The sequence below is a fragment of the Embiotoca jacksoni genome, unplaced genomic scaffold (assembly GCF_022577435.1).
Source record: "Embiotoca jacksoni isolate LCO1_2020_lvr unplaced genomic scaffold, fEmbJac1.0.p SCAF_17, whole genome shotgun sequence".
In the NCBI taxonomy this organism is placed as follows: Eukaryota; Metazoa; Chordata; class Actinopteri; family Embiotocidae; genus Embiotoca; species Embiotoca jacksoni.
The window spans coordinates 130,001-148,253 of NW_027185307.1; the positions used below are offsets into that span (position 1 = coordinate 130,001).

At 44.0% G+C, this 18,253-nt stretch overlaps 1 protein-coding gene across 1 annotated transcript in view; it reads right to left on the reverse strand.

Annotated features, from left to right (window-relative positions):
- The window catches only part of arhgef4 (Rho guanine nucleotide exchange factor (GEF) 4), a 47,586-nt gene extending 39,334 nt beyond the window's left edge, over window positions 1-8,252 (reverse strand). The window contains exon 1 of the mRNA XM_069151192.1: window positions 7,660-8,252. Within this exon, the coding sequence (XP_069007293.1) occupies window positions 7,660-7,918 (259 nt within the window). The 5' untranslated portion in view covers window positions 7,919-8,252. The remainder of the gene's footprint in view (window positions 1-7,659) is intronic.
- Window positions 8,253-18,253: the final 10,001 nt, after the last annotated feature.

The window sequence follows — 18,253 nt, forward strand, 5'->3', positions numbered from 1 at the left end:
CTTTGATGGATGACGGACCTGCAGCCCTCTCAGTGAGACATCAGAGACGACAGAGACAGAAGCTTCACTGAGACGGACGTACAAACACAACAGTATTACATGTTACACTGGCTGATAGAACTAAAAAAATACTTTACTCTGAATCTTAACTGCACTTTTTACTAGTTTTATAAACACTGAAGAGTTTTATGTCCATTAGTAAATCTGTGGGATATTTTCCAAAAAACTTGAGCAGATCATAAACAAACACAGAAGAGTCCTGAAGACAAAACTGCTTCAGAAGAAACAACCATCAGATGTGAGCTGGGATTCAGATGGAGGACAGATCTGTGGAGGACAGACAGGACTGTGGAGGAGAGACCTGTGGAGGACAGAGAGGACTGTGGAGGACAGACAGGACTACACACACACCACAAGCTCCAACAGAACCACATCTTAATGTTGTGGCTGATGGGTATAAACATATTTTACCTGTGATGTCATCAATGTGTAATATTTAACGTATTATTAGGGTGCAATTGTATTATTATTATTATTATTGTTATTATTATTATTATTATTATTGATGTGATGGTGAGGTTAGAGAGTCTGTATATCAGAATTATGTGGTCTAAATCTGGACTGGATGATGAAGAGGATGATGAGGTGAATGATGAAGAGGATGATGAGGTGGATGATGAAGAGGATGATGAGGTGGATGATGAAGAGGATGAGGAGGTGGATGATGAAGAGGATGATGAGGTGGATGATGAAGAGGATGAGGAGGTGGATAATGAAGAGGATGAGGAGGTGGAGAATGTAGCTGGTTGGAGTTTTAAACCTGTGACCACACTGACCGAGTTATCAGAGTTGGTATACACATTCAGATTAACCTCTGTGTATGTGTGTGTGTCTGTCCTCTATCACTATCCTCGGTCCTCTATCACTGTCCTCTGTTCTCTGTCACTGCCCTCTGTCAATGTCCTCTGTCCTCTGTCACTGTCCTTTGTCCTCTATCACTGTCCTCTGTCACTGTCCTCTGTCACTGTCCTCTGACCTCTATCACTGTGTGTAGTGCACCCCCCCCTGCCTATCAGTCAGAGCAGCATTAAGCAGCAGATCAACTATCGAGTATCACGTCACGCTGTTCATACTAACAGAGCTGACGGACTGAACAGTAACGAGGCCACAGAGAGGAGGAGGGATGGGGGGGGGATTCACAGGAATCTATTTAAAGGACAAAGACATCTCACTGTCCACCTGCCAGCGGGAGAACAGAGACGCTCCTTTCGACTCACTTCTTCCTCCTACAAAGAGAGTTATTTCAGCTCTTTGTTACACTGGCTGTTGCTGAGTGAAGCAGCAGGAGGAGGCTGAGTACACACTAAGTACACACTAGGTACACACTGAGTAGACCCTAAGTACACACTGAGTACACACTGAGTAGACCCTAAGTACACAGACTACAAACTGAGTACATCCTAAGTACACACTAAGTACACACTGAGTACACACTGAGTGCACCCTAAGTACACACTACGTACACACTGAGTACACACTCAGTAAACCCTAAGTACCCTCTGTTACTGCTGCAGTCAATATGTCGGGCTGTTCTGTGTGACATCAAAGGTCCTGAACAGAAATAATGAATCTGTTGAAATATATCTTTACGTGTGCTGAACAGTAACAGAAACAGCAGGATGGTTAATTTTGATTTGTTTTTTTTTTTGATTTTTTGATTTTGATTTTATACACTTTATTAATCCCCGAGGGGAAATTTCATTTCATTTTCATTTCATTAATTTTTTTTTTCAATTTCATTAAGCAGCTCCAGTTTTTTCGCTACAGCAGCACTATAGATACAGGAAAGCAATAAAACAACAGTAAAAAATATTAAATATAAAAATGCACAGTATATACAATAAATAGAATAAAATAAAATACAATAATTAAATTAAATTAAAACTAACTAAACAATAGTGCAAAGATTTCAACAAACAAGAACAATAATGGTGTTATTGTTGTGTGATGGATTTTGCCAGAAGTGAGTTATTGTACAGTCTTATTGCAGTGGGCAGGAATGATCTCCTGTATCAGGAATGATCTCCTGTATCAGGAATGATCTCCTGTATCTGGAATGATCTCCTGTATCTGGAATGATCTCCTGTATCAGGAATGATCTCCTGTATCAGGAATGATCTCCTGTATCTGGAATGATCTCCTGTATCTGGAATGATCTCCTGTATCAGGAATGATCTCCTGTATCTGGAATGATCTCCTGTATCTGGAATGATCTCCTGGATCAGGAATGATCTCCTGTATCAGGAATGATCTCCTGTATCTGTCCTTGTGACAGCAGCTGGAGGAGTCTTTTGGAGAACGTCCTCCTCTGTCCCTGCAGCAGGTGGAGAGGGTGGTCTGGATTATCCAATATGGATAATAGTTTCCTCAGCGTCCTCCTCTCCACCTCCTTTTCCAGACTGTCCAGTTTGGAGCCAATGATGGAGCCGGCCTTCTTCACCAGTTTGTTAAGTCTGTTGGTGTCACCAGCTCCAATGCTGTCCCCCTCCCCCCTCTCCCCCCCAGCAGACTACTAGAAGTACAGTTCACTGGCCACAACAGATTGGTAGAACATCTCCAACATCTCGCTGCACACATTGAAGGATCGAAGTTTCCTCAAGAAAAAGAGTCGACTCATCCCCTTCTTGTAGACAGCGTTGATGTTGGTCTTCCAGTTCAGTCTGTTGTCATGGAGACACCAGGTACTTGTACTCCTCCACCATGTCCACCTCCTCTCCCAGAACTCTCAGCGGTTGTGGAGCCGTCGTTTTCCTCCTGAAGTCGACCACCATCTCTCTGGTGTTGGCCATGTTCAGTAAAGTTCACTTTCTTGTTACAAACTCAACACTTCCAGTAGTTTTTCTAACTAAAAGCTCTATCGCGTTTTAATACGAACAAACCCTTCATGAAAAGGTTTTTTATGAAACATTTGCGGGAACGTTTTGTGACTGAATTCAGACAATCATACTTTAGAAAAATAATCCAACACAACCTTCAGTACTTCAAATAACATGACATTCACTGACATTTACTGTTTACTACAGTCAATGTTTACAGTTTACTGTAGTCAATGTTAACTGTTTACTACAGTCAGTGTTTACTGTTTACTATAGTCAGTGGTTAGTGTTTATGACAGTCAGTATTTACTACAGTCAGTGTTTACTTTTTACGAGTCAATTTTTACAGATTACAACAATCAGTGTTTACTAGTAGTGTTTACTGTTTACGACAATCTTTACTGTTTAAAACAGTCAATGTTTGCTGTTTATGACAGTCAATGTTTACAGTTTCTTATATTCAGTGTTTACTATTTACTACAGCCAGTGTTTACAGATTACTACAGTCAATGTTTACAGTTTACTTGTCAGTGTTTACTGTAGTTAATGTTTACTTGTTTACTACAGTCAGTGTATTACCTGTAGTAAACAGTGAGTGTTTACTGTTTACAATAGTCAATGTTTACTAAAGTTAGTGTTTACAGTTTACTACAGTCAGTGTTTACTGTTTACTTCAGTCAATGTTTACAGTTTACTATATTCAGTGTTTACTGTTTACGTCAGTCAATGTTTACTGTTTTCTGTGGTCAATGTATACTGTTTACTATAGTAAGTGTTTACTGTTTACAACAGTCAATTTTTACAGATTACGACAATCAGTGTTTACTAGTCAGTGTTTACTGTTTACGACAATCTTTACTGTTTAAAACAGTCAATGTTTGCTGTTTATGACAGTCGATGTTTACAGTTTATTATATTCAGTGTTTACTGTTTACTACAGTCAGTGTTTACAGATTACTTGTCAGTGTTTACTGTTTACTACAGTGAGTGTTTACTGTTTACTATAGTCAATGTTAACTGTTTAGGACAGTCAGTGTACTACAGTCAATGTTTACAGTTAACTACAGTCAGTGGTTAGTGTTTAGGACAGTCAGTGTTTACTACAGTCAATTTGTACAGTTTACTACAGTCAATGTTTACAGTTTGCTGCAGTCAGTGTTTACTGTTTACTATAGTCAATGTTCACTTTTTACAACAGCCAGTGTTTATGACAGTCAGTGTTTACTAAAGTCAATGTTTACAACAGTCAATTTTTACAGATTACAACAGTCAGCGTTTTCTAGTCAGTTTACTGTTTATGACAATCTTTACTGTTTAAAACAGTGAATGTTTACTGTTTACGACAGTCAGTGTTTACTGTTTACTACAGTCAGTGGTTAGTGTTAACGACAGTCAGTATTTACTACAGTCAGTGTTTACTGTTTACTACAGTCAGTGTTTATTGTTTACTATAGTCAGTGTGTACAGTTTACTGCAGTCAGTGGTTAGTGTTTAGGACAGTCAGTGTTTACTACAGTCAATTTGTACAGTTTACTACAGTCAATGTTTACAGTTTACTACAGTCAATGTTTACAGTTTACTGCAGTCAGTGTTTACTGTTTAGGACAGTCTGTGTACTACAGTCAATGTTTACAGTTAACTACAGTCAGTGTTTACTGTTTACTACAGTCAGTGTTTACTGTTTACTACAGTCAGTGTTTATTGTTTACTATAGTCAGTGTGTACAGTTTACTGCAGTCAGTGGTTAGTGTTTAGGACAGTCAGTGTTTACTACAGTCAATTTGTACAGTTTGCTGCAGTCAATGTTTACAGTTTACTGCAGTCAGTGTTTACTGTTTACTACAGTCAATGTTCACTTTTTACAACAGCCAGTGTTTATGACAGTCAGTGTTTACTAAAGTCAATGTTTACAACAGTCAATTTTTACAGATTACAACAGTCAGCGTTTTCTAGTCAGTGTTTACTGTTTATGACAATCTTTACTGTTTAAAACAGTGAATGTTTACTGTTTACGACAGTCAGTGTTTATTGTTTACTACAGTCAGTGGTTAGTGTTAACGACAGTCAGTATTGACTACAGTCAGTGTTTACTGTTTACTACAGTCAGTGTTTATTGTTTACTGTAGTCAGTGTGTACAGTTTACTGCAGTCAGTGGTTAGTGTTTATGACAGTCAGTGTTTACTACAGTCAATGTTTACTGTTTGCTACAGTCGGTGTTCACTGTTTACTACAGTCAATGTTTACAGTTTACTATAGTCAATGTTAACTGTTTACTACGGTCAGTATTTACTGTTTACTACAGTCAGTGGTTAGTGTTAACGACAGTCAGTATTTACTACAGTCAGTGTTTACTGTTTACCACAGCCAGTGTTTACTGTTTACTATAGTCAGTGTTTACAGTTTACTGCAGTCAGTGGTGAGTGTTTATGACAGTAAATGTTTTCCACAGTCAATGTTTACTGTTCACTACAGTCGGTGTTCACTGTTTACTACAGTCAGTGTTTACTGTTTACTTCAGTCAGTGTTTATTGTTTACTACAGTCAGTGATTACTGTTTACTACAGTCATGTTTTAGTGTTTACTACAGTCAATGTTTACAGTTTACTACAGTCAATTGTTACAGTTAACCACAGTCAGTGTTTACTGTTTACTACAGTCAATGTTTACAGTTTACTAGTCAGTGTTTACTGTTTACTATAGTCAACGTGAACTGTTTACTACAGGAAGTGTTTACTGTTTACTTCAGTCAGTGTTTATTGTTTACTACAGTCAATGTTTATAGTTTACTACAGCCAGTGTTTACAGTTTACTACAGTCAATTGTTACTTTTTACTACAGTCCATTTTACTACAGTCAGTGTTTACAGTTTACTACCGTCAGTGTTTATTGTTTCCTACGACTGAGACCATTAATATGGGACTCAGAACACAGGTTGTCTTTTTCGGAGACCAGATGTCACCGTGGGAACAGCAGAAACATTCAGAGACAATTACAGCCGACAGGAATTTCAGAGTGGAGCTCTTTCAAAATAAAAGAGGAAGAGGTTCAGTCTAACTGCCGATCATCAGTCCACCACAGCTTAGCACAATCAGAGTGAAGCAGCGAGCAGACGCTCCATCCACTGATCAATAATCAACAACAAGATGAAGTCAGTTTGAAGTTGGACACAACATTCATCTCAAACATCAAAGATGAAACCACAGACAAAGTTCTCATTAGCTCTGTCCTGGTTGGATTGTAGCTGTTGAACTGAGTTTAGGACACAAGTAAGTCTGTGTGTGTGTGTGTGTGCGTGTGCGTGTGTGTGTGTGTGCGTGCGTGTGCGTGTGCGTGTGTGTGTGTGTGTGCGCGTGTAGGCAGAATAAAGGTTTTGCGCATCTGGTGGAAATACAGTCTAACTGAGGTTGTGTAACGAATCCTCCTTCACATCTTTCCTTGTTACCTCGTGACGTTTTCCACTGACGTCAGCCTGGGGGGTGGCTGAGGGGGGGGGGGGGGGGGTAATGGTGGACAGGTGTGGCAGCTGAGGGGACTTGATGTTAAACTACGACAGGTAAAAAGCGACACAACCCTTCATGGTCATGAACAGACCTGCAGCTGCAGTTCAAACTGAATCATGTCTCAGACAGAACGAGTATCGACCTGATGATGAAGGAAGTTTGATCACCTGATCAAACTTCCTTCATCATCCAGGTCAAAAATTTATATTATGAATCAAATATATCAAGTAAAAACATCAACGTGTTGTTCCAGTCTGTCACATGGAACATTTACTCATTCAATTTTAGCCAGTTTATATATATATAAAAAATAAAAAAAAAAATCAAATATATTGTGATTGAAATCATATAATAATTTGTTTTTAGTATGACGATGAAACCTGAGGATCCACTTAGTTTCAGAATCCCTCTGATCACAGAGTTCTGATCCACATCTGGATATTCCAAATGTTTCTCATTCTCAGACTGAGATCAGAAAAGAGTCATGTGGGGGACCAAGTGTCCTGTTGTCCTGCTGTGTTCTTGTCCTGTTGTCTTCTTGTCCTGTTGTCCTGCTGTCCTGCTTTCCTGCCGTCCTACTGTCCTGCTGTCGTGCTGTACTGTTGTCCTGCTGTCTTGCTGTCTTCTTGTCCTGTTGTTCTGCTGTCATGCTGTCCTCTTGTCCTGCTGTCCTTCTGTCCTGCTGTCTTCTTGTCCTGCTGCCCTGCTGTCTTCTTGACCTGCTGCCCTGCTGTCCTCTTGTCCTGCTGTCCTTCTGTTCTGCTGGCTACTTGTCCTGTTGTCCTGATGTCCTGTTGTCCTGCTGTCCTGCTGTCCTGCTGACCTGCTGGACACACCAGTCTTCCTGCCTGAGTCTCTGCTCTCTCCCTCCCGTCTCCTGTCTGTCCTGTGTGCTGTGTCACCGTCATATCAACAGACCCCCCCCAGTGTTTCAGATGTGTCCCTGAGAGGTGAGGACGGTCCGTCTCACGCTATATGAGCTGCTTCAATGACTTCAACCTTGACAAACAGCCCAGAACACATGCGCAGAGCTGCTTGTGTATCAGATCAGCACATTTAAGAGCAGAAACCCGGTGCTGCAGGAGACACAGTAATCTGGTGTCTCTGCTCAAAGAGCATCCGGCCCACCCAACACATGCCACAGCACCCTGTCAGCTGCTCAGACATCCCATCAGCTGCTCAGACATCCCATCCAGTCTGGTACCCCACGGACCTCCAGGCAGCCAGCATCCATGCACATCTCTTCACTGCAGATGAACACACACCTGCGCCGTGCACTTACCTGTGGTGGAGTGCAGACTCTCCAAGCTCCAGTAGCGAGACAGGACCCCCCTCAGAGTGCCGCCCAGGCTGCCTCCTCCTCCACCTCCCCCCATACATCCACCCACCCCGAGACCTCCGTCCACCATGCCGTCCACCCCTCCGCCTGTGGGGCTCCCTCCGTCCGACTCAGACCCCGGAGACAGACCAGAGCTGCCGCTGCTGCCACAGCTGCCCCCGGGCAGTGGTACGCCCCCTTCCTCCCCCTGCTGGGTCCGCATCGGATCAGGAACCACGGCAACGAGGGGACCGGAGAGGAGGCGAGGCAGCTGAGCAGGTGCTTTATTCTCCTGGCAGGGAGAGAGTGCAGCAAAGGAGGAGGGGGGGGGGGGGGAGCAGGAGCAGGAGTAGCAGGAGGAGCAGGAGGAGCAGGTGGCCTGCAGGAGATCTGCTGCACTATTTGCTGAGGTAAGCTTCAGCTGTCAGCTCGCTGCTGTCTCCTCCCAACTCAGAGCAGGAAGCTGCAGCTCCTCTCCTCCTTCACCTCCCTCTCCCTCTCTCTGTCTCTCTCTCTCTGCTCCTCCCTCCCTCTCTCTCCGCTCTCTCTCCCGTCTCTTTCTCTCCGCTTCATCTCCTCACATTAACTCGCCCCTCTACTCTCTTTCTCTCTCCAGGCTGACATCAGTGGGGGTCCTTCAGGGGGACTCCAGAGAGCGACCTCGTCGTTTGGCTGCTAGCGACAGCGTGGATGGTTCACTGCACCAGGAGACGTTAAGGTGGAGCCAACCCCCCCTCCTCCACCCTCCAACACACACACACACACACACACACACACACACACACACACACACACACACACTGACTGACAGTAAGAGTCACGGTGGGGCTAATGTGAGGCAGATCTCAACAGAAGAGACGTCCAGTCATTAGATTACAACACTGTTTCCAAAAAAAATAGGGACTCTGTGTAAAATGTAAATAAAACTGAATGTAATGATTTACAAATCTCATGAACCCATATTTAATTAATATCTGCTCATTTTGAATTTGGTGGCAGCAACATGTCTCTAAAAAGTTGTGACAGGTTCAACAAAAGACTAGAAAAGTTGTGTAAAGCTAAAAAAAAAAAAACATCCGGTGGAACATCTGACAACTAATCAGGTTACCATGGCAACAGATCAGGAACATGATTGGGTATAAAAAGATGATTTCAGAGAGACAGAGTCTCAGCAGTGAAGATGGGGAGAGGTTCACCACTCTGAAAGACTGTGTTGGAAAATAGTTCAACAATCTAAGAATAATGTTCCTCAACGTAAAACTACAAAGAATTAGTGGATTTCATCATCTACGGTTCATAATATCATTAAAAGATTCAGAGAATCTGGAGAAATCTCTGAACACAAGGGACAAGGCTGGAAACCAATATTGGATGGTGGTGATCTTCGGGCCCTCAGGCAGCACTGCATTAAAAACACTATTCTGGAGTGGAAATCACTGCATGGGCTCAGGAACACTTGTGAAAACCATCGTCTGTGAACACAGTTCATCGCTGCGTCCACAAATGATGTTAAAACTCTCCAAAGAAGAAACCAGATAGAAACATGATCCAGAAACACCGCCGCCTTCTCTGGACCGAGATCATTGAAGATGGACTGAGGTGAAGTGGACAACTGTCCTGAGGTCTGAGGAACTGAGACCCTGAACTGTTGAGCAGCTGAAATCCTCTATCAGGCCAGAATGGGACCACATTTCACTTTCTAAACTCCAGAAGCTGGTCTCCTGAGTTCCCAAAGGTTTCCAGAGTGTTGTTAAAAGAAGAGTTGATGCAGCTCAGTGGTGAACATCATCCTGGAACAACTTTATAGAGACGTGTTGCTGACATCTGATTCACAATTAGAAGATATTTATATAAAACAATAAAATGTCTGTTTCAACATTTGAGATGTTGTCTTTGAACTATTTTCAGTTACATGAGTTAATGTGAATTGTAACTCATTGCATTCAGTTTTTATTTACATTTTACACAATGCCCCAACGTATTTGGAAACAGGGTAGTAAATCAATAAATAACAATAAAAATAAAAATATACAAATAAATAAGTATTCCTCCACATCAGTGAGGATAATCAGAATGAAGATCAATATCTTATATTGATATTAGCATGTGTGTATAACACCGTGCTCTGTTACACTGTAATCATGAATATTAAATATTCTGCTGATTATTTACTAGTCAAGTAAATGTAAATAAAATTAAATAAATAGAAATATCACTGTTCCTCAATGCATGATGTGGTTATTTACTGATATATACGGATATTCATGGTATCTCCATATTTGACAATATCTCCAGATATGACTAAAGAGAAAACATGATATTTAGTATTTTGATCATTTGGATGAACGACCTCTGAGAAGAGTAAAGTTATTGGAGGATTCCTGAATCATTTATTGACTGCTGCTTCTTCAGGGAACTTTGGTTTGGCCTCATTAGATATATTATATTATTATTATATTATCAAGTTCCAGGAACAGCAAGGCCGATGGTGACAGGACTGACTGGAGCTTCATAAAAATCATCTGAAACCATTGATCAGCCAATACAACCCAAATCCAGCACTGCTCATCAAAGACTGGGCAACTCTAGAACTATTTCTATTGGTGTGTATTTCTATTTGTGTATATTTCTATTGGTGTGTATTTCTATTGGTGTATATTTCTATTGGTGTGTATTTCTATTGGTGTGTATTTGCATCCATATTAATGATGCTGCAGATGTTTTCTTAAGACTGTTGAAATCAAACCTTTCAGATGAAGTGAAGTTTCAGTAACTTGACATATATTTGTCTTAAAAACATGTCAAACTGATTCAGAGCTGCTCACAGAGGCTGAAATAATCATTAATATGTTCGAATATATCATGAAATGGTGAATTATCAGCGTTAGTGTCAGAGTCCATGTGCTTCATTATTGTGGTGTCCAGATGACCTCCTGACCAGAACATGAGCTCAGAGCTGGTTCTGACCCATCGACCTGTCCTGACCGACTGGAACATTGACCGGACCTCTGGACTACGTTTCTGTCGGTGAGTTCATGAAATGCTCGGACTAAACATGGGGCACCACACAGATCGGTCTCAGGACCGGTTCTGTTTCCCGCGTTAGCCTTTATCATGACAGAACCTCCCTCCAGAACTATACGTGATACACAGCTGTTCATGTAACCCTTCGGACTCCAGTCAACTACATACATTATCTAAAACAGCTGGATGTCCCAAAACATCCTTAAGTCACCATGATAGGTCGAGGTCCTCCTCACTGCCCTGATCCAACCAATCGTATGCAGCACTCTGTGGACTCCAACATGAAGTCAGCGGTTCTAGTTCTGGAGACAAATATTAACAACCACACTTAACATCTCCAGTTTACTGCATTAATGATGCCACATTATGACCTACAACCTTATCAATAAGAATAATCTGTTTCATATCAAGGGAATGTTATCTCATACTGCCGTAATGTGGAGTGAGTGTTTGGAGCCTCCTGGTGGTCACTGATGGTCACTGGTGGTCAGCTGTCACTGATGTTGCACAGCCAGTGCTCACTATCTAAGATGTCCTACTGGCAGCAATTGATTGGCCAAACTAATTAATCAATCGACCTTTAACACACACACACACACACACACACACACACACACACACACACACACACACACACACACACACACACACACACTTACATGCTGTCCTGTGTGTGACTCTCAGCTCTGTCTCACTGTGATGAGTTACTGCACCCTGCAGGCTACAGAGGGAACTGCAGCAGCTCTGTGTTGATGTGCTATAGTGGACATGAGACGTGTTGGTGGTTCCAGGTGAGTCTCTCAGGTAGAACCAGTGCAGTGTGCCTAAATAAGACTGACCTGATAGTGTAGAAACAGGCTGCACTGTTACAGCTGGCTGTCCTCTGACTACCAAGATGTAGGTGATCTGTCATGTGACTAATATCCTGTCTGTCTTCTCATCTCTCAGGGTACGTTCAAGACTTCACACAGACTCACTGAGTCAGCAGTTTTACACAACAGAACAACAGACACAGTGACCCCCGACCTCCACCACAACATTCACACAGGCTAACGTTAGCTTAGCCATTTAAGTGCAGCTGTGTCTTTAAGATATATTGCCGTCATACGTCCTGAATCTAAGCGGAGGGACGAGTCCCATCACGTGTTTACAACCACTTCACAGAGCAGCGTTCAGGAAGGAGCTCCGACTGTCAGTCGCCTGCTGCAGCTTCACCACACTGATGATCAAATAAACTGTCCAACATCACTGACAAGATGAACCAGCAGGTACTCACAGGAGAAGGAGACCAGCCTCCTCCAGCCCAGGCAGTCCAGACCAATGGGGGTGCTCTGGGAGAAGCAGTGGGCCTTCAGGGGCCCCAGGGGGCCTCCAGTAGGGGTCTGTGGAGACAGAGGGTCATTTCAGTTTCTAGTGATGAAGAGGATAGTAACATGAAGTGCTGATATCCTGATGAAGAGGACATTAACGTGATAAATAGGAAGTACTGATATCCTGATTAAGCTGATATCCTTGACTCACAGGTCTCCACTGAAAGATCAGCCTCCAGGAGGGACTCCAGACTCCCAGCATGCAGCAGGAGGTTCACATCGGGGTCAGAGGGTCTGACGACCTCCTGCAGGGTGTGTCAGGTGTCTCCACTCTACATTCACTGTCCAGTTTAAAACCCATCACTGACGACTCATACCTGTTTACATGTTCTACATGTTCTTCATGTTCTGCATGTTCTGCATCTTCATGTTCTTCACTGTGGTGGGTCGTGGTTTGGCTCAGCTGCAGGAGGGACTGATTGGGGGAGTGGTTCAGGGAACGGTGCCTGGAAGAGGCTTCATTAGCTCAGCTGCAGGGAATCACTGATTTGGTCTCTCTCTACATAAAAGCACCAGCAGGTCACCTGACGGAGCAGACTGGGGACACGGAGCAGCAGGCTGGCTGTGGACAGGATGGGTAGCAGGACACTGGTGCTGCTGTGTGCCAATAAAAACGTTGGACACGATACTTCGGCTGGTCGTTGGTCATTCATACTGGAAGAACCCCGGTGATGGCAAGATGCATGTCACATTCATGTTCTATATGCTCCTCCTCCTCTCCCTCCTCCGCTCTCTGCTCCTCCTTTCCTCCCTCGTCCTCTCTCTACTCCTCCTCCTCTCTCTGCTGCTCCTCCTCTCCCTCCTCCTCTCTCTGCTGCTCCTCCTCTCCCTCCTCTGTGATACCGAGTGAACCGGACCTCTGGACTCTGTTAAACTGTCGGTTCTGACTGATTTTACAGTTTGTCTCTGGACCAGATAAACATGATAAACATTAGAGGTTAAATCCTGGACTCCACCTGGACCCAGCTGGGACCTCTCGCCACCACAGGTGAGATCAGACAGGTGTGCAGCACCACAGGTGTCCAGGATAAAGGAGGGTGTGGTCTGTGAGGAGAATGTTATGGAGGAACAGATCTGATTCTGAGGTTCTAGAGGTTCTGTTCTGAGTGAGACGGTACCGACACATCCAGCCTGCTGCCTGTGGAGACAGCACCCCCCCCACTCCCGGGGCCAAGTTACCGTGGTACCAACCTGAGGGTGGATCGGTGGCACTCCTCCATTCAGACCCTCTTCATCCAGCTGCTGTGCAGACACATGGATGAGTGTGTGGAGGGTGTGTCTGAGCTGAGACGTGCTGCTGTGGGCTGATGATGTCACCTGAGACTCTGCGTTCAGGTGTGATGATGTCACCTGAGACTCTGCTGTGTAAATACTGTCAGATTGATGTGTATTGATGACATCAGTTAAATGATGAAAATCTTTACAGTAACTCTCTGTTTTAAGATGTCTTCTATTATGATGCGTCTCCACGGTCCTAAATGTGTCTCTTCTGTCCTCACTGAGGACATTCACAGCTTCTCTGTCTTCTCTGATTTTACCCTCCAAATGTTTCCTGTTAAAATCTCTGTTGCATCTGTTTTTCTCTGCAAAATTACGACTGAACCGTTTAATATCCTGAACATGACAGACGTCTAATATTCCTCCATGTTTCTTTTCTTTCTGTTTGACCTCAGTGTTTCCTGTGTGTGTCTCATGTGTCTCCATAGTCTCGTCCTCCTTGTCTTCTATGTGGACCCTGCATGTCTCTGGGTCAGCAGGTCTGGTCCGTCTGATGTCTAAGTGCTGCTGGCTGTGTGAATGTAAACTGGACTGGTCCTGGTCCAGTTCTAGTGTCTCTGTACTGGGACTGGGTCCGATATCTGGACTCAGGTCTCTGGGTTTCAGGTAGACATCCGGGTCCAGGTGGTTCTCTGGACTCCTCCTGCTGCAGCTGGGCCGTCCACCATCAGTCTCAGTGTCTCTGTAAGCGTCCCTGGCTGACACCGACTCCCTCCGTCTGGCTTTAGTGTGTCCCATACAGAAGCTGCCGGCTGCTCGCTGACCATCGAAGGTGTCCTCCAGTCGGAGCAGAGAGTCCACCGAGTCCTCTTTGTCTGGACTCATGTCTGACACAATGTCGCTGTGCCATGAGTCAAAGTACTCCTCAGAAATGTCTCCTCCTCCGATGCTTCTCTCACACCAGTCCAGGCTGTCAGAGTTCCCATCCTCTGGGACCGATCCTGCAGAGACACTGGGGGACTCTTCAAGGGTGCCCTGAGGCTGAGGAGACAGTAGAGAGAAGGGAGTGAGGTACACATCTCTAAAAAGTTGTGACAAGGTCAACAAAAGACTGGAAAAGTTGTGTAAAGCTAAAAAAAAAAAACAAAAAAAAAACACCTGGTGGAACATCTGACAACTGATCAGGTTACCATGGCAACTGATCAGTAACATGATTGGGTATAAAAAGATGATTTCAGAGAGGCAGAGTCTCAGCAGTGAAGATGCGGAGAGGTTCACCACTTTGTGAAAGACTTAGAAAACAGTTCAACAATCTAAGAATAATGTTCCTCAACATAAAACTACAAAGAATTAGTGGATTTCATCGTCTACGGTTCATAATATCATTAAAAGATTCAGAGAATCTGGAGAAATCTCTGAACACAAGGGACAAGGCTGGAAACCAATATTGGATGGTGGTGATCTTCGGGCCCTCAGGCAGCACTGCATTAAAAACACTATTCTGGAGTGGAAATCACTGCATGGGCTCAGGAACACTTGTGAAAACCATCGTCTGTGAACACAGTTCATCGCTGCGTCCACAAATGATGTTAAAACTCTCCAAAGAAGAAACCAGATAGAAACATGATCCAGAAACACCGCCGCCTTCTCTGGACCGAGATCATTGAAGATGGACTGAGGTGAAGTGGAAAACTGTCCTGAGGTCTGATGCATCACAATCTGAGATTCTGTTTGGAAATCATGGACGCTGCATCCTCCAGGTTAAAGAGGAGAGGGACCATCCAGCTTGTTATCAGCTCAGTTCTGAAGCCAGCATCTGTGATGGTACAGGATGCATTAGTGCACATGGCATGAGTAGCTTGAACATCTGGAAGGAAGCATTAATGCTGAATGATATATTCAGGTTTTGGAGCAACATATGCTGCCATCCAGACAACGTCTCTTTCAGGGAAGGTCTTGTTTATTTCAGCAGAACAACGTCCAACCACATTCTGCATGTATTCCAACAGCATGGCTCTCCAGTAGAAGAGTCCGCTGATAAACTGGCCTCCTCATAAAGTGTCTCAGTTTCAACATTTGGTTTGTTGTCTTTGAACTATTTCATATTAAATATGAGTTTACGTGATTTGTAAATCATCTTTCTGTTTTTATTTACATTTTACACAACATGAATCGTGTTGATCTGAACCCTCAGAGTTGATCTAATATTGGATTCATCTGCAGTTAAAGAAAAAACAGAAGTCACATTATAAAGTGCTGATGAAGTGTGTCAGCAGCAACAAGTCAGAGTGATGCAGCAGATATTCTCAGTCACTGACTGAGTTTTTTTGGGTTTTTTTGGGGTGGGGGGGGTGAGGACTTTTATACCTGAGACAGGCTGACAGCTTTGTCAACAGAACAAAGTGAACACGACGGGAAGGAGTTAAGGGTGACATCATGTTTGGACTGGGATTAAAATGAGAATATAAAAAGAAAAAAGAGCCCAGAACCTGATGGTTTAACCAAAAGCACTCACAGTGCTGCAGGACCATTTACATCAGGGGTCTCAAACTCGCGGCCCGCGGGCCAATTGCGGCCCGCGAGACGATATTTTGTGGCCCCCACCTTAATATGAAAGTTTAATGTTAGTGCGGCCCGCGAGTTTTCTATGAATGGCACTTTCCAGTGTTGTGTGCGGAGCTGAACGAACCGACCAATCACGGTGGGTATTTGGCTCTCGGGGGCGGGACATCGACCGGGCTTGATGCAAGCAGAGAAACATTTCTCAATGAGTGAAAGTGACAGCAGCGTTGCCATGGAGAGTTTTCTTCCGGGCCTGGCTGGCTGTCTCGTTTCTATCAGGCAAACGCGGACATCCGTCCCAGCGCGCTGCGTTCACAACACTTCAAAAAACAAGTTTTTTAAGTTGCTGCCCAGCGGGACATTATACGTATATATGTCTCTCTGACAAAATAAATCAAAGTGATGCGTACGCGGCGAGATAAAAGAAAGAAATAATGTAGTCTAACGTGGTCTGCAGTCACATACCGACACCTGTCCGTCGGCAATAACAGTCCCCGATAACCCGGACCAATTATAGGGTCGCACCGTTATTTGGGGGTCATTATTTTGTTATTTGCATTGCCTCACACGATGAACACTACATCTATTTCTAGATGATGTCATAAACACGGCTAAACACGACAGTGACACCAAGTGGAATTAAAATATATCCCACAGCCCCAAACACGTCTTTTTCAAAGTCTGCAGTGAAGAGAAAGGTTGGTGATGAGCAGACAATCCCAGGGAAAGTGGGAGATGCAATATCTCTTTGTTGAGCACAGGGGCACCCCGACGTGTCTTATTTACACAGAGAAAGTTGCGGTGCACAAGGAATACAATTTGAAACGTCATTACACAATTAGACATGCTGAGGAGTATGTAAAATACCAGGGAGATGAGAGAGCCAACCGGGCTGCAAATCTTAAAACACGTCTACTGAGGCAACAAGATTTCTTCAAGAAAGCAACCAAAGAGAATAATGCAGCAGTCGAAGCTCGCTACGTGGTTAGTGAGATGATTGCTAAGGCGGGAAAGCCGTCCACAGAAGGTGAATTCATCAAAAAGTGCATATTACAGGCTGCAAGTATCGTCTGTCCGGAAAAGAAAGGTCAGTTTAGCAACATCAGCCTTTCTGCCAACACCGTAGCAGAGCGCATTTCTGACCTGTCAAGTAACATTTACGATCAACTGTGTGAGAAAGCCAAATATTTCAGTGTATACTCAGTCGCTCTTGATGAGACCAAAGACATCAGAGACACCGCCCAGCTCGCAATGTATGTCCGTGGTATCGATGACAATTGTGAAGTGATAGAGGAGTTGCTCACAGTAATCCCAATGCATGGCCAGACCACCGCTCAGGAGATGTTTCACCAGCTGTGTGATGCCATTGAGAATGCCAGTTTGCCATGGAAGAGGTTTGTTGGAATAACAAGCGATGGAGCGCCATCAATGACAGGGAGGACAAATGGACTGGTGGCACTTGTTCAAAACAAACTGGAAGAGGAGGGTGTAGAGGAGGCCATTGCTCTGCACTGCATTATCCATCAGCAGGCCCTTTGCAGCAAATGCCTGAAGTTTGACAATGTGATGTCTGTCGTTGTGAAATGCATCAACCAAATCAGATCCAGGGGCTTAAAGCACCGAAGGTTCTGTGCTTTTCTAGAGGAAATAGAGTCAGAAGATGGGGATGTGCTCTACTTCACCGAGGTACGTTGGCTCAGCAGGGAAACGCCTTGAAGAGATTTTTTGAGTTGAGAGCAGAAGTGAAAGCCTTCATGGAGAAGGATGGGGTGGCTGTTCCTGTGCTAAGTGATCCCAAATGGCTCATGGACTTAGCTTTTCTTGCCTATGACAACGTGAGAGCATTCTCCACAAAACTTGTGTTATGGAAAGCCCAGCTCTCTCAGACAAACCTTTGCCATTTCCCAGCATGCAAGGCACTCGTGGATGCAGGCACACCATTCAGTGGTGAGAAGCATGTTGATGCCATTTTGAAGCTACAGGAGGAATTTGATTACAGATTTGCAGACTTCAAGACGCACAGAGCCACATTTCAAATTTTTGCGGACCCCTTCTCCTTTGATGTGCAAGATGCCCCTCCTGTGCTTCAAATGGAGCTCATTGACCTGCAGTGCAACTCTGACCTCAAAGCCAAGTTCAGGGAGGTGAGTGGAAAAGCAGACAAGCTTGGGCAATTTTTGAGAGAATTGACCCCCAGCTTCCCTGAGCTTTCCCGAGTGTTCAAGCGGACCATGTGCCTTTTTGGGAGCACATACTTGTGTGAAAAGCTCTTCTCCACCTTGAACTTCAATAAGTCCAAGTACAGGTCCAGACTTACTGATGATCATCTTCAAGCCATACTGAGGGTCTCAACTGCTTCCTCCCTCGAGACAAATGTGGCTCAG